Below are 24,354 nucleotides of genomic sequence, written 5' to 3' on the forward strand. Positions count from 1 at the left end.
ATGCACAGAGTGCTTGGTGTTGCTCCTCGCTCCCCCCCATCACAGCTCCCTAGGAGAGCATGTGGGAGCAGTGTTCAAGGGGGGGAACAAGCAGCAATACCAGGTGCTCTGTGCATCCAGGTCAGTTTCTCCACATGAGTACAGGAGCGGGGAGCTACATCCTGGGGACCAAGGGCACCAAAATATGAATTCTCCCTTATGAGTGCCATTTTCCCTAAGGCTGGCCGTGACAGTACTGTATACAGAATAATGAATGATCTTGAGAAGGTAGTTCAGTTACTTCTCTTAGTCCTTTTTCATAATCAAGGTAAAAGAAGACTATCAATTAAACTGAAAGGTGAGAAATTTAAACCTGATAAAAGGGGGAAATACTTTTCCACACAACACATAATTAGTTTATGGAACACATCGCCACAAGGTGTTATGACCAAAAGCTTACCAGGATTAGTAAAATGTTTGGACATATTTATGGATAAGAATACACAGAATTGTAAAAATCAAGCATTTAAAAAAAATAACTAAGTCTTAGAAGGGATATAAACCTTTGTGCTTTGAGACAGAAGACTTTTTGCTTTGGGCAAGTTATTCCATGACTGTATTCTTTTGGAGACAAAATGCTCTCTGAATGAACTGATACTGGCCAGCGTTGGAGAAAAGACACTGGCTTAGTTGGATCAGTGGGCTGATCCAGTGTGACATCTCCTATTATATACTCCATGTATGTATGTTAAAAATATTTATATATGTAGACTCACTGAGATAAAACATCTGTCTGTCTTTGGTACTGTGGCAAATTGCAGGCACTACTTTGATGGGTCTCACGCTTTCTCTTCTTGGGGAGGGTTCAGGGCACCATTTCTCACCGTTGAACTGGGGTATTAACTGCCCCAGGGAAGTGGAGAGGGAGGGACCCGGGCTTGCCCTCTATTCCAGGTCCCAACCCAGGGGCCCTAGGGATAGTGGTAAACTGCTTGAACTAGCGGTTCCTTTGCCTGGGCTACTTCCCTCTCCTGCCCTTCAGCTTGTGGGGCTTCCTGCCCTCCCTCTGCACAAACCAGGTGTCCCTTTACCTAGAGTCTTGGTCTTCTTAGCCCAACGCAGAATTTCTCCAAACTCTCCTCTGCTTCCCCCCAAACTGCTCTCTGCTCCAACACCAATCCACTCTGCTTCAACTCCTTCCCTTGTCTGATTGAATCAGGGGGGTTTTAACAGGTGACTTCAGGTTCTTTAATTAATCTATAGGAAACTTTCTTCCCTCTACAGGGAATAAGGCTCCCTTCTAACACTCTCCTGCTGCTCTCTGGCCATGCTGGATCACAGTACTTACATGTCTTCCATTACCATAGTATCTCAGCACCTCACAATCTTTAATGCATTTATTTCCACAACAGGCCTGTGAGGCAGAGAAAGTAGTGTTATCCCCATTTTACAGGTGCGGAGCTGAGGCACAAAAAGACTAAAAGTTTTGCCCATGGTCACACAGGATGTTTGTAGCATAGCAAGAAATTGAACTTGGGTCTCCTAAATTCCAGATTAGTGCCCTAACCACTGGGCCATCCTTCTTTTTTTATGTGTGTGTGTAATAATTAAAAAAAAAAAGTGTGATAGAATACGGGTTTTTAACACCGTAAGTTTAGGATGACCACATTACTTACTTGTGGCAAAACCTAAATGATTACTAATTAAACCTTTATAGTACACCTATTTGTGTGAGGGGGAGGTATATAATATGAATAAAATGCAGTATGTGCTTGTATAATCTGTATGTCTCATGCACTGTGATCAGTTTGATTAAAAGATATTATAGAACTGCAAGTGCATTACTGTTATTGTCATCAAGGGCTTCAGAGGTTTTGTGTTTACTGACATTTTCTCATGAAATTGATTGGAGTTAGTTTCTTGCTTAGAAATACAGAAGAACACTGACTTAAATAAGATCTTGTCGTTTGTTTCCTGTAGTGTAGCCAGGAAAAACAGTAACAAGCTGTCTTCTTAAAAATCACATTCCTGGAAGATATTCTGGCAACCTGGATATTTAAACACATTCTTAAGAAAAACAACTTGTATTCAATTAGAAATTATGTTCGCTTATTTTCTTTCTGAGATTGTGAGGTTACAGTTTATTGTGGACATTGCCTGAAAGTCTGAAATAGCCGATATCCTGTTGTGGAATCAGTGAATTAGCTGCTAATGGACGCAAGGTGCTTAATAAGCTAAAAATGGGGAAAAGAGAATTCTCACCCATTATGAAGTTTTGATGTAGGGGCTGAGGAGGTTTGTGTAAAGATAAAGAAAAGAACATAAAACACTGTGTTCCAGTCTAAAGGTTGAATATTATTTCTTAGCCCAAAGTCAGATCTCATGACTATTCTAAAAAGGTAAATTCTGTATACTGGTGAGAGGGACTTCTATCTTTCCTGTTAATGCTGAGATGCTCCTTCATGTTGTTCTTTGTACTCAGCCACCCTTTAAAAACTCACATTTAGACTTATCCTCTGGCTGCGGATCATCTGGACAGGTCTCTCCCTTCAGAATCCAATCAGTATATCATCTTATTCAGCTAGAAGACTTGATATTTAAGTGTTCCAAATTGTTCTCTCCATGCAGCGGATACACAAAACCTAAACTATTTTATAGGCAACATCATCTTATCTTCAATTGGTCAAAGGCATATTCCACCACTAGCCTGCACCTGGTCTGTGTGCAATTAAACCTTTCTGTGGCAGGTTATTTTACATCAGGAGAGTAGAGATCACTGCCTGTCATGCAAGCCAGTATTGTCACATTGTTGTCTGTCTATATCCATTTGTTGCCTTTTGTCTTATAAATAGATGGTAAGCCCCTTTGGATGTGGCCTGACCATCTTTTTGTTCTGTGTTTGTACGCTGCCTACTACAGTGGGGTCCCTGGTCTGTGACTGGGGCTCCTAGGTGCTGTGGTAACACAATAATAATAATAATAATAATTAATAATTAATAATAATATGACTAAAGGATAGGCTGGGTCTCCCAAAACAACATTGGGGACAGACATCTTGTTGAAATCCACATTATTGGTTGGGAGCAAAGTCCTAACTTGGTCAAATTCAGATACGCCAGATCTCTTGAATACAATAGTACAATTTAGTGCCCCCCATGTGGGAGTCCAGGAACTTCCTTCTATGACCCACCAAGGCTCACATATCGAGTGAGTAGTATCCTTTCCATTTATAGGATTATGTTCTCCTTGAAAGGTAGGGCAGTTAATGGGCACATATGAGCCATCAACAGCCCCACCACAATTTGGGAAGCCCATTGTTCACAGTATTCAAAGCCCACTGTTACTCTGGGGACATTTCAAGTCATTACCATCCATGGATGGATCAAAGCAATAATTGCATGGCAAACCTCTTCCACAATTGAAGAGTTGACTTGCCAATGCTGAACTGATTAACCTCAGATTTATGACTGTTTGGGGTAACCATCTTCCATCTGACAATAGCAACCCCCTTCTGGACTGGGTTTGGCTCCTCTCATCTGCGCATCCTTGTACTGAATAGTCGGAGCAAGTTCCTCACCCAGCTACAGGAATTTAGCCTTCCTCATGTGGAAGTTCTGGGTCCACAGCTTGTTGTATCAGGTCTGCGTGATGATGTAGTCCCACCACTCTGTGCTCGTGGTCCTGGCCCAAAATTTCCAGTCATCATAGGGGGATTTGTCAGCCATTACAAACTGCATTGACTGTCTCCACTCCTCCGACTCTGAATGCAGCTCTTCTTAGCAAAGCGTGCTGCCACTTTTCCATGGCACTAAGCCAATGCTGAAATGCCCTCCATTGCATCTCATGCCTTATATCAGTCACCCCCTTTTCTCCCCACAAAATGAAACCCACATGGGTTGCATTAATGCCAGCATTAAGCACTGTTCATTGCTTAGAGTAGGATCCATGCTTTGCCACCAGTTGTAGTGGAGACTGTGGACAGAAAAGTGGAGTGGAAGTGGTTTACTTGAATGAGTTGTCGAGTTAGCACCATTTCTTGGAAAAGACAAATAAGTTCTCTCATTGTACACTGAGAGAGAATTCATAGGGTGGTTTAGCTAAGTGCAATACTAAGAACAATGAGTTATGCCTCCAGAGTGAGAACAGCATCAGTGTGGACACAATAACTTGAGGTCTGTTTGTGGTAACTTTTATGTGTTGTTTCACAGTGAGGTTTCTCAAGTTCAGTTAACTTGAGAGGAGTAACTTGAGTACAGATAACTCGAGTTAACTGCAGTGAAGACATATCACTTGTCATGCAGAGCAAGAGATAAGGAATTAGAGTCAAGCCTGGATTTCCTGCATTGTAGAGAGGTGTTAATAGATCACTAGTGTCTGTGGAATTGCATTAGTCCATTGGAAATTTTACAGCAACTTCAGTTACACTAAAAAAATTTAGATACTTATTGACTTAAATACAAACATTAATAATACTATCTGTACATAAGTCCAAGGGAGAGACCCGGCCCCAAAACTGCTGGAGCCCCGCGGTCCACACTGGGGAGGTTCTCAGACTGCAGATGGCCCACAGGCCGGGACTTTGATACCCCTGGTTTACACTCTGTTCACATTTTCAAGATCTTCTTTGCAGCCACAATGACTAAATGCATAATTTTAAGAAAAGTTAACTGACAGTCTGGAGTGTATGTTGCTTAGACAAGGATTGAATTCTGTGCCAAATCTTGTAGCCGCAGAATACAGAGGACTTGTTTTCAGCCTAGTTTACGCTGATGCTATTTGAAACTGACTCTGATTTTTTTTTAATACTATTTCTTGCATCCATATACTGCAGTGAACTGTGCTGTTAGAACACCAAGGGTTTTGCCTTGAAACACCTGCTAACAATTAACAGAAAATAAGTGGGTATACAGAAAAACTACTGCCATCTCCTTTCACACATTCGTTTTTCATCACCAAGTTTCACCCTGGTTAAGTTCATGACTATGTTTTTCTCTTGAGCCTTGTCTTTACTAGGGGGAAAAAAAGGTGTGTTCTTAACTTGAGTTAACGAGGGATATGTCTACAGCTATAGCAGCACGGCTGCAGCTACGCTGCTGAAGTGCAGACTCTTGCTACATTGATGGAACGGGTCTTTCCGTTTGCTCTAATAAATCCGCCCCCTCAAGGGACAGTAGCTATGTCAGCGGAAGAATTCTTCTGTCAACCTAGCTGCATCTATAGTGGGGCTTAGGCCGACCTAATTACGTTGCACAGCGATGCAACGATGTAGCTAGGTTGACCTAAGTTTTAGGTCGGGGTGGGCAAACTTTTTGGCCTGAGAGCCACATCTGGGTATGGGAATTGTATGGTGGGCCATGAATGCTCACAGAATTGGGGGTTGAGGTGCGGGAGGAGGTGAGGCCTCCGGCTGGAGGTGCGGGCTCTTGGGTGAGGCTGGGGATGAGGGGTGGGGGATGCAGGAGGGTGCTCCGGGCTGCGACAGAGGGGTTTGGAGGGTGGGAAGGGGATCAGGGCTGGAGCAGGGGGTTGGGGCGTGGGAGGGGGTCAGAGGTGTAGGCTCTGGGCAGTGCTTACGTCAAGCAGCTCCCAGAAGCAGTGGCATGTCCCACCTCTGGCCACTACGCGGAGGCATGGACAGGCAGCTCTGCGCATTGCCCCGTCTGCAGACGCTGACCCTGTAGCTCCCATTGGCCGCGGTTCCTGGCCAATGGAAGCTGCAGGGGTGGCATTTGGGCCAGGGACAGTCTGTGGAGCCTCCTGGTTGCCCCTACACCTTGGATCTGAAGGGGGGACATGCCACTGCTTTCAGAGCCACGCGGAGTGGGGCAACCCCCTGACCCCGCTCCCTGGATGGAGCTCCGGAGAAGGAGCTTGAGGGCTGGATTAAAATGTCTGGAGGGCCGGATGTGGCCCCCAGGCCGTAGTTTGCCCACCCCTGTTTTAGGTGTAACCAGACCTCACTCAAAGTAAAATCCTGGTGAAGACAAGTTTTCATGTGAATTAGCAGGTTGTATTAAAACTAACTCAAATTAAGAACACACCCTTTTTTTCCCCCTAGTGAAGACAGGCAGGATGTTTTGGGTTTGTTTTCTCTCGATGTTTTAGGCTTGCTGAGCTGAACTGGGATTTCGCTTTTGGTTCCTGAACTGGTTGCTGTACAAAGCATCAGCTGTTACAGATGGCTGATTTCAATTACCTTACACACAACATTTTATTTATTTATGACTTAGCCCTGAATTCCTTCTCTAAACAAATTGTGGCATGTGCAGGCATGAAGAAAGATATGATTCCTGTTGTATAAAACTTAAATGAAATCACAAATAAAAATTAGGAATTAATAACCTAAATCGGGGTGGCTCCGGAGCCGCATGCGGCTCTTCAGAAGTGAATACACAGCTCCTTGTGTAGGCACCGACACTGGGGCTGAAACTACAGGCGCCAACTTTCCAGTGTGCCGGGGGGGGGGGGGGGCTCACTGCTCAACCCCTGGCTCTGCCACAGGCCCTGCCCCCACGCCCCCCCTTCCCGCCCCCTCCCCTGAGCCTGCAGTGCCCTTGCTTGTCCCCCTCCCCCCCAGAGGCTCCTGCACACCATGAAATAGCTGATTAGGAGGTGCGGGGGAAGGAGGGAGGGACGCTGACCAGCGGGACGCCGGTGGGCTGGAGCTGCTGGGAGTGGGGCAGGGAAGCTGATGCAGGGGGTAGGGCCGGGGAGCTGCTGACATATTACTGTGGCTCTTTGGCAATGTACATTGGTAAATTCTGGCTCCTTCTCAGGCTGAGTTTGGCCACCCCTGACCTAAATCATCACAGTGATAACTGGAACACTATTGACAGCATGACCTATTATAGGTTTCTTCAGAGTCTTAGGCCTTGTGTAAACAAACAGTTAGTTTTATGGGAAGCTGGAGTATAAATCTAACCTGAACTAGCATGTTACAGACTACGTGTTTGTTTGGACCCTGCACTAAAAATTCCCTTGTGTGCTTTGAAGTAGGTGTAGATTAAAGTGCACTCGGGAAGTTTTAGTGCACGGTATCAGGGTCCACAGAGCACTTAATGTATGGCAGTCTAGTGCAGGGAAGTGTTCATGTAGACAAACCTTAAATCCAAACTCCCTTTCATTAACATCTCTTCTGAAGGCCTTTAATACATTCAGGAACCTGGATGATTAAGAAAATAACTTTTTTATTTCGTTCCTTTATCTTAAAAAATGTAGGGGTGAATTTTTCTCTCAGATACACAGAGACAACAACTCCTACTGACTTCAGTGAGAGCTATATGCGTGTTTTCAGAGGAAGGGTTTGACCTGTTGTAACTTAATCTGTTACTCTTCTTCGTGATTAGTTGTCGTGATTATCATGTGTTTTATAATCTCTAACTAAAACAGAACTTGATGACTCTTAAAATTTTTAAATGGTTTCTTTTAACTTTTTCTCTTCCCAAAGCTGAAAATTGCAGCAGGGTGCTTACATTGCCTTTGAATTATTGTAAAATAAAAGAAGAAATATTTTAAAGAAGGTACTATTTGAAACACTTAAGGAACAGCTAAACATGTATTTTCACATATTATGGAGATTGGATGAGGATAAGATGATGGAAAAGTTAAGTGTCCTCAGATCAGCAAATACTACAGCAACTGAGTAGCAGGAAAAAATCCCACAGAGAAAAATCTCAATTTATTCATGCAGTTGTGTTAAAACAGTTTTTAAGGTTTTTCTTTTTATCTTTAGTTGGTGCAACCTCATGTTAAAAAGACCTTTTAATTAAAATGGTATAAGTGAAAAGGTAATCGAATGTAGCCATTATACATATTTCTTGCTTTACTTTGTGTGTGACTCTATTGAAATAAATACATAAATCTGCACTGGGAAATCAGCACAGCATTTGCCAGGTTTGCTAAATTCTGTTGCTGTTTTTTTCTAACAAGTTATCTGCCGTGTTATCGGTTTTAATTTCTAGCTAGTTTCTGAATGAAAGACACATTAACCTAGAAGCCCTGCAATGACATAATTTCTTTTGAATTCCTGTAGTTGATATGCTGTGAGTGACAAGATAGCATAAAAACTTTTTTCTGATGCGATATTGTTAAGTTCCTTGTTGACAAGGGCAATTGTCATTCCGTAGTTCTGTACAGAACAGATGACAATGAGCTTCCTCTTGCTGCCTTCTTGTTTTCTGGTGTAATGTTATTTTTTTAAAAAATGCTCAGTTACAATTAGGCCAGTTATTAAAATACAGTCAGTCATTTCCTTTGACAACATGTTGGCGTTGATGTAACACAATAGAATTCGGTGGAAAGGTTATTCCTATTTCTCTGGCTGCTGTCAGTACACACGAGCATATTACATTCTTCGGCTTTCTGGAAATGCTCTGTTTGACTAGGTGCATGGGAACAGGAAGTCTGAGGTTATACATAGTATGTTTGCTTGGTTTCAGACTGAATGATGCAAGGTCTGTTTCCTAGAAGACATTGTGTACTGTATAGTATTTTGTAGACTATTTTATTAAATCAACTAAACTTAAATGAACTCAGGTTGATAAGAAATGATTGTCAGTTCTGAGGGTTTTCATAATCACTTCAGTGGTATCAGTCTTAAGTAATTATATGGCTGTCATGACTATAGTATCTGTGCACCTCACAGACTTGAATGTATTTATCTTCACAACAGTCTGTGAGGTAGGACAGTACTATTATCCCCATTTTACAGATAGTGAGGCTGTGGCTCAGTATCCAAAGTGGTTTTCCCAGGTCACACAGGATGTTCGTGGCAAAGCAGGAAATAATATCCTGGTTTTTGCAGTCACAGGCTAGCAACTAGCCACTGGACATCCTTCATCCCAGGATCACAAGTCAACACTCAGCTGTACCAGATTGTGGGCAATTGCCGTGTGTGTGTGTGTGCGTGTGTGTGTGAAATAAAAATAGAGGTATCGTAGGTCATCTGGCTCTTTAGCATAGTCATAGTTCTGAAGTCACAACATCTTTTTCAGACATGAGGTATTACAAATCTATCAGTCCCTGGCCTGTTTCAAATACCCACTTTGGATTTAACTACACCTCTACCCCGATATAACACAAATTCGGCTATAACGCGGTAAAGCAGCGCTCTCGGGGGCGGGGCTGTGCGCTCCGGCAGATCAGCGCGTCATCGTGTCTGACTCCGACACGCTGCTCTGAGTGGCATGTTAAGGGTGCCGGGTCAAGGCCAAGGGGTTGGATAAGGGGCAGAGGGTCGGGGGGGGGGGTTGAATGGTTTGGAGGTTCTGGGGGCAGGGCGTTCAGAGGATGGGGAACAGGGGCATTGGATAGGGTATGGGAGTCCTGGGGGGCCTGTTAGGGGGCAGGGGTGTGGATAGGGGTCGGGGTAGTCAGGGGACAGGGAGCAGGGGGTTAGGTAGGGGGTGGAGTCCTGGGGGTGATTACGGACGGTGGGGGTCTCTGGAGGGGGTGGTCAGGGGACAAGGAGCGGGGGGGCTTAGATGGGGGTGGGGTCTTGGGAGGGGTGGTTAGAGGTGGGGGTCTCTGGAGGGGGTAGTCAGGGGACAAGGAGCTGGGGGGTGGTTAGATGGGTTGGAGGTTCTGAAGGGTCAGTCAGGGGACGGGAAGTGACTATTGATAACGGAAATGCTCAAGGCCAAAGCAAGTTCGATATAACGCGGTTTCACCTATAACGCAGTAAGATTTTTTGGCTCCTGAGGACCGTGTTATATCGGGGTAGAGGTGTATACCCTTAAGCACTCTGTTCACGTGACTTGTGTCTGTTCAGGCAAGAATGGGGTCTATATTTTTGAAGAATGAGGCCAGCCTTCCAAAATTCAGTTCACCCACTCTATTTTTAAATGGGTGACTGATACATCGTCATTATTTTATTTTTATTTTCTGATAATGAGTGGTGAGTAGATATTGCAGCATTGCCAACCCTAGGCATTCAAAAATCATGAGTCAGGCCCCAAACAGTCAAGATAGTGGCTTAAAAGTAAAGAGATTTTTTTTTTAATTGCATTCTTTTAATTTGCCTTTAATTTGCCGCTAGGGTATGCATGATTCATATTTTCAGGCTGTTCTCCCAGCCATGATTTCTAGAAAAATTTGTAGTAAAAGCTGAGATTCTCACAAAAATACTCCAGGATTTGGGGCTTGAAGAAAATACCAAATATCATGAAACTTGAAATAAAATCATGAAAATTGATAACACTGATTTTATGCCTATGTTGGTAAACTTCCTGACAGTTTTGCAAAGAAAGGATCTTGATGTTTTACACATGCACAATATCACTCCTGCTGAGAGATTGTACTTGTTTTTTACTTTGGATCATAACATTCAAAACTGGGGAATATCTTTTTAATAATTTAATATTTAAATCTTTTCCCAGATAAATGATGAAGTGGTCCAAAGAGAGAAATACTTGCCGAGAGAAAAAGAAAAGTGAAATTGACATAAACACTGATACATTCAAATCCTATAAAAGTAGTCGGAGGGTGTGTACTATAAACTTACAGTTTTCAGTTACAAGAAATATGAGAAGTCCCATTTTTAATAACCTGAAACAGATGGTCCCAATCTGCAAGATATGTATCGTTAGTACATTTTGCTTGAAATAGTGTTCAGAAGAGACTGCAAGCAAGCTCATGGCTGGATAGCCATACAAGTGTCCCATCTCCATTCCCAGAACGGCAGAATAGATATTTGACACATCTCTTTTTTATTTTACAAGTCAGAACTCTGGATCCTTTCCCTTGTTTAGCCTCTGCATATTTTTAATGTTTGGGTTCTTTATCTTGATATTTTTACTAGTATTTATTATCCCTGGTGGTGTACAAAATGTACCACACATGTTTTGGGGCAAACTTTTATTCCAATTTAATTCATTTTATGAAAATCTGGGTTAAAAAATAAATGTTGGCATATATTTGAATACAAAACAGTCACTTGCTGTTCATTATTTTAAAAAACAAAGCCTTTTCTATCTTTTTCTATCTTTTGAAATGTTACATACTAAAAAACCAATTTGTTCCACTTTAGAATGTTCAGAAAAGTCAGTGTGTTTTTATTCACACATGCAGATTGTATACAATTAAAATATCCATTATAAGTAGTTAATATTTCCATGTCAAAAGTAATTGTAGGTTCTTTAGATTGTTTGTTTGAATAGAAATGCCTAAATTGAAGGGGCAGAGAGGGGACTGATATTATTTTTTATTTTATTATTTAGATTTAAAATTAGACACCTGTTCCAGGCTATAGGCACCATAACATAATTAATGATACAATGAAAACAATTAAAATAAATCTAACATGTATTAGCTATCCCATTGTAAAATCTTAGTGGACACAAGTCCTTGTAGTTTTACCACAGGGTAAACTAGGTGAAGTCATCCGCAGCTAATTGTATACTGTTGACCTCTCCTAGCTACTTTGTGGTAAAAACTACGCTAGGATTTTTCAGCGGGATACTTAATGTACATTATTATCCTGCTGGGGGACCTCCCCCCCGCACATACACACATTTTTTTGCTGTGAGGACATAGCTTTAGCCTAACTTGAGTGAGAACAGCCACGCTCTGAAATAATACTTGAGCTGCACAGAGTGATTGGATTAGTTATCACAGAGTGGTCATGTCAGCAGCTGACGTTTTGTGTTAACTTGAGCTCTAGCCTATGCCCCCTGACAGGCCAGCGAACTCACTTTTAAAAACACCAACACACTGAAGTTAAGGGATTTTGTATGTGGATGACACTTAAGTTAAGGGCAACACTCAGTTTATAATTCTAATTAACTCTGCAGTGACATCAAGCTGATAGGCATGTGATTGAGGCAGCTGGGTAGAAGCTTGTTCTGCTCCAGCCCATGCTGTACCTGTTCTGTGGATAAGCAGAGGAATATGATTTCCAAGGCTCTTATCAGTTTGGCATATTCACTGGTGCTAACTTGACTTAGTACTTTTTGATTCAGATTAAATACAGGACTACATTTATCTGAACCAATTCTCATAAACTGTTCAGATCAATTTTTGTTTTGTGAATGGAAAGGTCTCAGGTCCTCAGATGTAACAAGACACCATGCTGATGAGGACTTTATAAGTACTAGTTAGTACTCGTATGTAGGCAAGAATGCTCATCTCTTTCTACTGCTGTAAACTAGTCTGTGCTTTTTTTTTTTTTCCCTTATTCAACAGAATTTAGCCTCCTGGAATCCCTCAAATCCTGAATGCCTCCTGCTTGTTGTGAAAGAGCTCATCCAGCAATATCACCAATTCCAATGCAGCCGATTACGGGAGAGCTCTCGCCTCATGTTTGAATACCAGACTTTACTTGAAGAACCCCAGTATGGAGAGAACATGGAAGTTTATGCTGGCAAAAAGAACAACTGGGTAAGCTATTCAGAACACTTCTGATAAAAGCACAATAAACTAATGCTTTTAGAGTTCCTTTCACTATAGTAATTCTAGCCATTACCTTGTAAAATAGAGCTATTTGTGTGATGTGTGCACACGTACTGTGTGTTTACAGTGGTGAAAAAACCCTGTTTGTCCCCAGCTCACCTCCGCACTCTCCACTCCCTCTTTTGTTCACTGCTTCTATTCCATTGCCTCACTTGAATCTGATTTCCAGGTGAGCAACTGTCTTCAGAGCTGATGGCAGTACATCTGGTTTACAGATGAACTAGTAAATTTGTTGTGAGAATCACATGCTATGTCTGCACTACAAGACTTTTGCTGACATAGTTATTTCAGTTAGGGTATGATGGAATGTGATTTTACTGACATAGCTGGGCTGCCAAAAGCTACTACCATGGACACAGTTACACTGGCAACAGTGCAATTTTGTCAGTATAGCTCTGGCCCCACTAGGAGCACTTTGCCAGTATAACTGTACCAGCAAAGCCTTCTAGTGTGGACATAACCTGGATGTCATTGAAGTTTCCAAATTCCACACCTCCAGGGCCTGGATTTTAGTTTCATTATCTGAACTGCACTATCTGAGGGCTGTAGATAGCACAGGGGTATTTGATTATAATATAGTTATAGGGCACTGTCAACCCCTTAACCCCTTTTCTTACATGTTGTCTGACCACCCTCTTAACATTTACTTGGTCTCATAAGTCCACTCCGCTTTTGTAAGTCACAGTACTGTATCTGGTCAGACCCCTCATTCAGGAAAAAAAATGCTGAATTGAAAAGTAGGGAAATCCTTTCACAGTTGTTGTTTGGAAAGCATGCTCTAGAAAATTAGCTCCCTGTACCTACACACACAGCCTAAATATTTTGTGTTTCTAGTCCTTCTAACTTTTGGGCTCAGTCCAACACCCACTGAATGATTTCAGTGGCTAATGGTTTTTGAAGGATTTGTCTTTAGAGTTGAAACACCCTTTAGGGAGGATCTATTAATGGAGATTCTCTATGTCCTCGTAAGGAGGAGAGGACGGAAGATGATAAAATACAGGTAGGATCTGATGAGGAACAGTAAAATGAAAAAAAGTCCCATTCAATTACATCATGTAATGGCAGACAGCTACAAAATGACAAGTTTTTAGAGTACTTATATACCAATGCTAGAAGTCTAAATAATAAGATGGGTGAACTAGAGTGCCTCGTATTGAATGAGGATATTGATATAATAGGCATCGCGGATACTTGGTGGAATAAGGTTAATCAATGGGACACAGTAATACCAGGATACAAAATATATCGGAAGGACAGAACAGGTCGTGCTGGTGGGGGTGTGGCACTATATGTGAAAGAAAGCATAGAATCAAATGAAGTAAAAATCTTAAATGAACCAAACTGTACCATAAAATCTCTATGGATAGTAATTCCATGCTCTAGTAATAAGAATATAGCAGTAGGGATATATTACAGACCACCTGGGATGGTGATAGTGAAATGCTCAGGGAGATTAGAGAGGCTATTAAAATAAAAAATTCAATAATAATAATGGGGGATTTCAACTATCCTCATATTGACTGGGTACATGTGTAGACAGTTTGGACAGGACAGGATTCAGAGGTAAAGTTTCTTGACACCTTAAATGACTGCTTCTTGGAGCAGCCAGTCCTGGATCCCACAAGAGGATAGGCAATTCTTGATTTAGTCCTAAGTGGAGCACAGGATCTGGTCCAAGAGGTGAATATAGCTGGACCACTTGGTAATAGTGACCATAATATAATTAAATTTAATATCTCTGGGTGGGGAAAACACCACAGCAGCCCAACACTGCAGCATTTAATTTCAAAAAGGGGAACTACACAAAAATGAGAAGGTTAGTTAAACAGAAATTAAAAGGTACAAAAGTGAATCTCTGCAAGCTGCATGGAAACTTTTAAAAGACACCATAATAGATTTAAATAATTTAAATGTATACCCCAAATTAAAAAACGTAGTAAGAGAACCAAAAAGTGCCACCGTAGTTAAACAACAAAGTAAAAGAAGCAGTGAGAGGCAAAAAGGCATCCTTTAAAAAGTGGAAGTTAAATCCTATTGAGGAAAATAAAAAGGAACATAAACTCTGGGAAATGAAATGTAAAAATATAATTAGGAAGGCCAAAAAGGAATTTGAATAACAGCTAGCCAAAGACTCAAAAAGTAACAGCAAATTTTTTTTAAGTACATCAGAAGCAGGAAGCCTGCTAAATAACCAGTGGGGCCATTGGACAATCGAGATGCTAAAGGAGCACTCAAGGACGATAAGGCCATTGCGGAGAAACTAAATTCTTTGCATCGGTCTTCACAACTGAGGATGTGAGGGAGATTCCCAAACCTGAGTCATTCTTTTTAGGTGACAAATCTGAGGAACTGTCCCAGATTGAGGTGTCATTAGAGGAGGTTTTGGAACAAATGGATAAACTAAACAGTAATAAGTCACCAGGACCAGCTGGTATTCACTGAAGGAATTTAAATGTGAAATTGCAGAACTACTAACTGTAGTCTGTAACCTATCATTTAAATCAGCTTCTGTACCAAATGACTGGAGGATAGCTAATGTGACGCCAATTTTTAAAAAGGGCTCCAGAGGTGATCCCGGCAATTACAGGCCATTAAGCCTTACTTCAGTAACGGGCAAATTAGTTGATTAGTAATTGCAAAATTGTCAGACACATAGATTAATATAATTTGTTGGGGAAGAGTCAACATGATTTTTGTAAAGGGAAATCATGCCTCACCAATCTACTAGAATTCTTTGAGAGGATCAACAAGTATGTGGACAAGGGGGATCCAGTGGATATAGTGTACTTAGATTTTCAGAAAGTCTTTGACAAGGTTCCCCACCAAAGGCTCTTAAGCAAAGTAAGCTGTCATGGGATAAGAGGGAAGGTCCTCTCATGGATTGGTAACTGGTTTAAAGATAGGAAACAAAGAGTAGAAATAAATGGTCAGTTTTCAGAATGGAGAGAGGTAAATAGTGGTGTCCCCCAGGGGTCTATGTTGGGCCCTGTCCTATTCAATATATTCATAAATGATCTGGAAAAAGGGGTAAACAGTGAGGTGGCAAAATTTGCAGATGATACAAAATTGCCCAAGATAGTTAAGTCCCAGGCAGACTTCGAAGTGCTACAAACGGATCTCTCAAAACTGGGTGACTGGACAACAAACTGGCAGATGAAATTCAGAGTTGATAAATGCATGGTAATGCACATTGGAAAACCTAATCCCAACTATACATATAAAATGATGGGGTCTAAATTGGCTGTTACTTTTCAAGAAAGAGATCTTGTGGATAGTTTTTGAAAACATCCACTCAGTGTGCAGCAGCAGTCAAAAAAGTGAACAGAATGTTGGGAATCATTAAGAAAGGGTTAGATAATAAGACAGAAAATACCATATTGCCTCTATATAAATCCATGGTGTGCCCACATCTTGAATACTGCATGCAGATGTGGTCGCCCCAAAAAAGATATATTGGAATTGGAAAAGGTTCAGAAAAGGGCAACAAAAATGATTAGGGGTATGGAACGGCTGCCGTACGAGGAGAGATTAATAAGACTGGGACTTTTCAACTTGGAAAAGAGACGACTAAGGGGAGTTATGATAGAGGTCTATAAAATCATGACTGGTGTGGAGAAAGTAAATAAGGTAGTGTTATTTACTCCTTCTCGTAACACAAGAACTAGGAGTCACCAAATGAAATTAATAGGCAGTAAAACAAAAAAAGGAAGTATTTTTTCACACAACAAATATTCAACCTGTGGAACTCTTTGTCATAGGATATTGTGAAGGCCAAGACTATAACAGGATTCAAAAAAGAACTAGATAAGTTCATGGAGGATATGTCCATCAATGGTTCTTAGTCGTATGGACAGGGATGGTGTCCCTAGCCTGTTTGCCAGAAGCTGGGAATGGGTGACTGGGGATGGATCGCTTGATGATTACCTGTTTTGTTCATTCCCTCTGGGGCACTTGGCATTGGCCACTGTTGGCAAACAGGATACTGGGCTAGATGGATCTCCAGTATGGCCATTCTTATGTTCTAACTTCTTTTTCTGTCTCAATTACAAAAAACGTGTTTAAATAAATTTTGAAGCAAATTCCTCGAGCATTTTAAGAGTTACGTGAGGGTGGAAACATTCAATTTGTTAAACATTAAATAAATTATGGACACATTTATTGTAACTCAGATAAAAATATCTGAATTTTAAAATGTATTTGCTGCTAAAGAGAAGATGTAGGAAAATGAAGACCTTATAGTGTAGATAGAAACCTTGTACATTTCAAACATATTGTGGTCATACAGATAAGAAAAGCATAGAACATAGATGAATCTTGAAAAACTCTCTTAGTGTTGTTAACTATGCACAAATCCCAGCACAAACAGGTGAGCTTAACTTGTCAGGCCCTTAGACATTTATTGTGGAAAGGCCTTTTGGAATAAATTAGTTTTAAGGAGTGCTTTGAGTGTGTCAAAGATGGTCACCAGACGACTTGGGATGTGAAAAGTATTTCTCAGTAAGAAATGCCTGCTATGCTAAGTTTGGAGGGAAACTGAACTTGAATTATAAAAATGCCCTGTGGAATTATTTCTATAGAAATGTTACCAAGTGCATACTTTAATATGTTCTACGTAGAGAGCCTCAGTTCACCTCACACTCTGAGAGAGACACAGATTGCGTGTATGGATACCCCTCCCTACATTGTGTTAAAGCTGTGTACACAACTACAAGCAATCTTATCTGCACCTACCTGCAAAGACAAACAGCACACACCCTTTCTTTGAGTACATAATATATACCTAGCCCCTACATATGCAAGCACATTCTCATTTACACACCATATGTATGGTACTTGCATTCAGTAGTTTCACATCTTTCTTTTTTCTTCTTCCTTTCCTTTTTTCTGTTTCTGTCCACTTAAAATTTTTCAAATCCCCTGGAAATCATATGCAAAGAACTTTAGTAGTGCAACATGAAAGTGGCACAAAAATGTCAGGAAATGCTGAATTATCACCGAAGAGTCACTCAACCTTAAATTTTCTCCTGTGGGTTATAGGAAAAAGTATTGTATTTGAAAAACAGTATATGATTGAGTAATTAGATACCAGATCTGTAATGCATATGCAAAAAATAAGACCAAGTTAAAACTGAACAAGCATTCACCTGGCCTTTCCTCAGTATATTCTGATTTTTTTGTCCTTAATGTTAGATTAATTAAAGGGGTGTTTTTTTCATGGGTTATACAAAAAAAGACAAACTTCATCACTTTCTTGACATAATGCATGAAATATCCTTACTTTTTGTCTCAGTGGGGTTAAAATCTTTAGGAAATCAGACCAACGTTTATTTCCTTCTAGAAGAATGAGCTTAGTCTTCTCATAGCCAGGTGGGTAAGGCCTCGTTTTAAGGAAGCGTATGAAACAGAAAGGAAATCCTTCCCATTTCCTTTGCGTACACTTGATGCATAAAAACAGCAATGTGTTAGGGAGAGTTTGGCAGCTTCTCAGTAGACAACAGTTGCAAAGCAGCCCTCTAGGTCTTACAATTTACATAATCCTAAAGAGAAATTATAGAAAGAACTGGTAAGAGGGTTTTCCTCCACACTGATTTAAATGCTACTTCTGAACCATCTACACTATTTTCAGCTCAGGTTCTCACACCTTAAGATCTCTCCAAGTTTGCTAAGAGTAGAACAAACCGGAAGATGTTGAGAATGAAAGAATCTCTTTCCCTTCCTGATTATGTACAACTTATTTGGCACATTCCAGTTACTCTCACAAACAAAGGCTTTACTTACAGAAATCAGTCTTAAAGTTCTCAGTACATTTGTTTACCTTTGAACAAATCCTGCGCCACTGAAGCCAATGGGAGCAAACTTGAGCCCTTTACAGGTAGGAGGATCATTTCATTCCTGAGAGTCAAGGGCGGTCGCTTTCTGTTGACAGAAAAGGGCTGCTACCCAGATGTGTGCAGAGGTGGACTACCCTAATGAGAGGATATAGGAATACGTTCTCCGTGAGAGATCCCCATTTTGCAGTTTGTTATCAAACAGCTCATGAGATTTATGGCATCCTCCAAACTCAAACTATAGCTCTGGTACTTCTAGTTTGTTCTGGAGCCCATATCATAGTCCAGTGTGGATTCTAATTTGAACAAAATTTCCTTCACTCATTTCTAATTATTATTAGTTGACAGAGTAAAATTTTCAATATGGATGAATTGTGGCCAAACTAATTTGTGGTCTAAAATGGTAGAAAGCTAAAATGGTAGAAAGCTACAATAACACCAAAAGATTTCCTTCACTCATTTCTAATTATTATTAGTTGACAGAGTAAAATTTTCAATATGGATGAATTGTGGCCAAACTAATTTGTGGTCTAAAATGGTAGAAAGCTAAAATGGTAGAAAGCTACAATAACACCAAAAGTTTGCATAAATGTCTATTTAAAAGAAGTAATTTACATTGCCATACAGGTTCTGTAGCTCTCTTTATAAAATAAAATATCTACTAGTCTTTCCCCCCCCCTCATTCAGAGACACGATCCCACTTTGGAAATTAATGGCATGAAAAATGTTATTTAACAAGCAAGCACATACCTGAATGATGGGGGAAGAGGAAAACTCTATCCATGCTTTTCTATTTTCCTCCACTAATATAACTTATAAATGTTCTAATATAGTTTTGTCAAAGAAAGATCTTGTACAGTTTGACAGGTAAATGCCCAAAGGATTTTTAAGCCATATTTTAAATCCCTGGAAATAGAGATGTAATCAGTAGATACCTCTTGAAAGAGTAACCTTGTTACATCCCTTTTTTCTCTCAACAAGTCTCTTCAGGTGTAAAAAAGGACATTTCTGTGTATATGTGATTATTCTGTTGCGAGGAAAAATTATTCTTTTTATTTGATCCTGGTACTTTCACTGTATTTTTTGGGCTTTGTTTTCACTGTAGAAAAAAGTGTTGATGAGATTGGCAGTACTGCAGTCTCTTTAGTTATTAGTGGTAATTAAGCCAGTTCCTCCCAGTAACATTCAGGCAGTCACTATATTAAGTAAGTGTACCATCAAAATACATATAATGAATTTCTTTTTAAAAAAATTAGAGATGTGTGCAAGGCATGCTAATTTCTGATGCATCTAAATGCTGTAGTGGAACACACAAATAGCCAGATTTGCAAAATTGGGGTCTGATTTTCAAAAAAACATGCTCAGTTTCCACTATGACAACTAAACGAAGGGGCAAACTTTTCTCATTATTCTCAGTGGGAGCTACTGAGTGCTGGGCACTTTTGAAAAATCTGAGCAATATATTTAGGTGCCTAAGTGAGAACTGTTGGGTTCTAAACTCTTCAGAAAATCTAGCCCTAAAATTAGATTGTAAACTCTTCAGGGTACTGACTGTTTACCTCTGTGTATGTACAGTATTAAATACAGTAGGGCCCTCGTCCTGATTGGGATGTTTAAGTGAAACCACAATAGAGAGATTGTGTATTACATTGTATTCTGGATGCAATACAGAATAGTAATTCTTTTGCCTGTGATTTTTAAAGTAGAGTCCTTTAAAGACATACCTATTTAGCAGTCAGGATGTAGTTTGTGAAACGTGTCATTGATGACCTTTACATTCCCTCCTTATTATTATAGTTTGAGTTTTCATGAGGTATTTACATTCGTGGGAATAATTTTTGCTACTAGATGTAATCCATTTGTTAAAATACTAGTATGCAAGTTAACTTGTGGCTGCAGAAGCAATGACTTCAACAGTGATGAGTAAAGAGAAGCCATAGGGCCTGGTTTAATCTAATCTAGGTTCTTATATGGTGCCAGCCATTATGCTCTCTAAGGACCTTTTTACCATTGACTCAGTGGGAGCAATGCCCTTAGAGTCTTGGGGTACTTTGCCATATTGCTTATTGTGAAAGCTGTAAATAAATGTTTTTTTTTTTTCATTTTCAACAATTACTATTGAAAGCTGTTGCTTAACTCTTCCTCCCCCAGTTGCTAGAAGATATTGCCTTGCTAAATATTTCAGTCTGAATAGGTTCAGCTTGTGACCTTGTCTGCTGTAGATAATAGAGAGTGAGATCACTTTTGCTCTAGGTCTCATTATTTTTGTGCTTTCTCCTCAGACTGGTGAATTCTCAGCTCACTTCCTTTTGAAGTTACCAGTGGATTTCAGCAATATTCCCACATACCTTCTCAAGGTAAAATAAGTGACTGTATTGACAGTGCTCATTTTGTGAGAAAGTTTGGACTAGTGAGATGTTCTCAGTAATAATTTTATTTTGAATTTCGGAAATTTAGTTAAGAAGCTGAAAATCAGACTTTTCAAAATGTTTGGTTGGTGGGCTGGACAAGTGTCAGTAGAGTTACTTTGTATGCATGATTCAATTGTCCTTGCAAATGTGTAACAATGAAAAAAGAGTTTTCTTCCAAATGAAAAAAAATCCCATCCCCCCCACACACAAAGTTTTACCCATCAGGATAGGGAGGGAGGGGAGAATCCACCTGGATTAATTGACTAACAAAACTGACATACTGATTGATTAGATTCCATTTTAAAGACTATGCAGGAGCCTAAGGTTCACTAAATCCATTTTATTATTGTGCTTATTCTGACCCTACATCACTTCTTCCTACTCACCTAAAACTGCAGCCAATTGTGATATAATGATAATGTGGTCTTATCACCAACATGAGAAAAGCAATGCGAGAATGAATTCAAATATAACCTTTAAATCTGTGCAGCTATCAGGATGGAATGCATGGTGGTTTTTGCCTAATTAGCAGCAGTTTGCTGTAGCTGTTTTTCATCACCCCTGTTCTTTGTGGTTTAGGGGCCAACAAGAGGTATGCTGCGTGCACGTGTACTACATGAAAAAAATGGGCGTTCTCTGTAGAGTAGAGTATTTAAATAAGGGCTTGAGGCATTGAAAATGCAGGCACTATTTATAAGAGATTTTCATGTGATTAACTCAAGAAAATATTTGCACTGTACTTTTCTTGAGTCAAGTCTGTGCTTCATTAAACCTTCATCCTCAATTTACAGTCGACTAACTCTTCGTTATGCACCCTGGGTTATACAACCCAAGCAGGGATAGTGTCTGGCACAATACAGCAGGTCCCCTGGACCTAGCCTTATTGCAAAAATACATATAGTAAAGCAAAATGAAGAACTTGAAAAATGAGTATGAAGTAGAGTTAATTTAGGTCTACTAATTACTTCTGTATTCCAGAACAGCAATACGTTTACCTGGGCACCCCTGTGGATACATGCATGCTTGTATCATTCAGTTGTTTCAATTAGGCATCTATTTAAGATCATGTGAATATGTATTTAGGAATATTTATAAGCAGTTTATTAAAGCAATAAAATACTGTTTTGGCATAAATATTATCTTTATTTTGGTAAGAGGATATATTTCATCTTCTGTGTTTTTGAACATATATCAAAGTGTATATGATAATATAACTTCATTACGTATGACACTTTCTATACAGGAGAGAATTCAAAGAACTTTACAGAGTTTTATATATTACTGGTTTGAGAAGTCCCCTCCACTTCCAGAAATGGAAGGGACCCAGATCTGACACTTCTACTGTGGGTTGGGGACAGAACATAAGGCCTTTTGACAGATGGATATGGTTTCTGGAGATTTCTAGTGATCCATGGGGTTGGGGGGCCAAAATGCTGGCCAGTTCCGTGAGGTAGAAGGAGGGAGCAAACCTACAAATGCTGAGACAATTCTAAAGAAACTCTCTGAATGTGAACTCATAGAGCTTAATTTTTCCCAAATTGGCTTTTCTCAAGTAGAGGTCAATTTGTGTAATTAGAATTAAATAGTAGCAGAAGGGGACAGAGAAATTAAGAGGTATAGTGAAGGTCCCAAAAATGTAGTTTTCCTATTGTAAATTTACAGAAGGACTGTGAAATATGATATATAATGCTATTCCATAAATAGTTCTGTGATGCTTCAATAAATTTACTGTGTGGCAAGATTGCGTTTCTTAAACATTAAAGGTAGTTGCTTTCAAATCTCATGTGAAATCAACAAGAGAGTGGAGTGCACATAAAGTAGAGTAATAGAAGGATGCTATTTCAGATGTAAGAATTTGTAGAAAAGAAGGCTCTTACATTTACAGTAGTATGTTATAGAGATTGAGAGAAGATTAATGATTAGATAAGTGGAGCAGAGACAGACAGGATCCATAAAGTAGAGTTGAACAAGCCCAGAGAGGGAGTTAGAATGAGGAGAGTAGTTTTCCACTAGATCCTGAAATGAATGAGGAGTTTATGGAGATAGTGGAGGAAAGGATGTTTTGGTGCTAGTACTAAGAATAAATATCTATTAGACAGAGATATGCTGGGTTATTGTGTGATATTTTGGAGTGTGTTCTAACATTGGGAATGCTTATTATTCACTTGAAAAACCATAGAAATGTAAGACTAGAAGGGACCTTGATAGGGCATCTAGTCCAGTCCCCTGCACTGAGGCAGGACTAAGTATTATCTAGACTATCCCTGATAGGTGTTTGTTTAACCTGTTCTTAAAAACCTCCAAGGGTGGAGATTCCACCACCTCCCTAGGTAATTTGTTCCAGTTCTTAACTACCCTTACAGTTAGGAAGTTTTTTCCTAGTATCTAACCTAAATCTCTCTTGCTGCAATTTAAGCCCATTACTTCTTGTCCTGTCGTCAGTGGATAAGGAGAACAATTTATCACCCTCCTCTTTATAACAGTCTTTTACGTACTTGACTGTTATCATGTCCCCCGTCAGAGTTCTCTTCTCCAGACTAAACAAACCCAATTTTTTCAATCTTTCCTCATAGGTCATGTTTTCTAGACCTTTGATCCTCTGGAATTTCTCCAATTTTTCCACATCTTTCCTGGACTGTGGAGCCCACCACTGATGCATTGCAAGAACGATATGTGTTTTACATACAGTACCACATTCATCATTACTTTGGCAGTTTTTAGAAAGTGCATTGTTAATTGAATGAGCCCAGTCACCTCCAGAGGGTTCTGAGGTCATTTATGTTCATTGTGTCCACATACTCTAGACTTCCTCCGTTGGTTAAGTGTTGCTACTCCCCCTCATTCTCTCTGTTTACAAAACTGCTTCAGAGGTGAATCATCCTACTTAGGTCTCGCAGAACTTTTTGGAGGAGAATATGAATAGTGGTTAATCCATTTCTCAACAAATCTAGAGCTTGATTGGAATATAATATTCCTAGACAAGTAGCTGATCTATTGCTCAGCCATGTTAGAGTTTAGACGTTCTCTATGCTGCATGTGAGTGCTAAGGGGAAAGAGTCTAAGGGTACCATCTTCCCATTCCATGCAAGCAGCAGGACAGGATCTCTTCATGGGATATTCCCGTGTGCTCTAAATTGGGAACTGCGTACTGCAGGCAAAAGGACACAATTTGCTGGCTTAAAAGCATATCCTACTCTCTGTATGTCCAAGCATGCATGCTTAGTGAATAGCATGCATTAGCTGGTGACTTGATCTGCTCCTTTGGCTGTTCCCTATACCTATACTGTGGAATTGTATCCTTGCAGGCAGGATTCCTAGACCGGAAGCTGCAGTTGTCAGCTTTCTTGTTGATCCTCATCACATCATGGACAAAGGAGGGATTAGGTGTTTAGAATTTTACGAGCTTGTCTCTACATTTATATTTAAAAGTTGTGGAATGTTGGCTTCTTTGTGACACTTTCCAGGATCAACTCAGAGTCTTATTTTCTATGTTGTTTGCATTAAAAAAATGCTATATATATATTCTCTAAAACAGCATTTCTCATATGTTTCCACTAGGGCTGTCAATTAATCTCAGTTAACTCACACAATTAACTCAAAAAAATTCATCGCTATTAATCGCAGTTTTAATCTCACTGTTAAACAATAGAATACCAATTGAAATGTATTAAATATTTGAAGGTTTTTCT

General features: G+C 40.0%; 1 protein-coding gene across 2 annotated transcripts in view; it reads left to right on the forward strand.

Moving 5' to 3' along the window:
- The window catches only part of BABAM2 (BRISC and BRCA1 A complex member 2), a 308,321-nt gene that overhangs the window by 97,798 nt on the left and 186,169 nt on the right, over positions 1 to 24,354 (forward strand). For both annotated transcript variants that reach the window (XM_077813632.1, XM_077813631.1), the window contains exons 5-6: positions 12,160 to 12,354; positions 20,537 to 20,611. In XM_077813632.1, the coding sequence (XP_077669758.1) occupies positions 12,160 to 12,354; positions 20,537 to 20,611 (270 nt within the window). The remainder of the gene's footprint in view (positions 1 to 12,159; positions 12,355 to 20,536; positions 20,612 to 24,354) is intronic.

This window comes from Eretmochelys imbricata, chromosome 3 (genome assembly GCF_965152235.1).
Source record: "Eretmochelys imbricata isolate rEreImb1 chromosome 3, rEreImb1.hap1, whole genome shotgun sequence".
Taxonomy (NCBI): domain Eukaryota; kingdom Metazoa; phylum Chordata; order Testudines; family Cheloniidae; genus Eretmochelys; species Eretmochelys imbricata.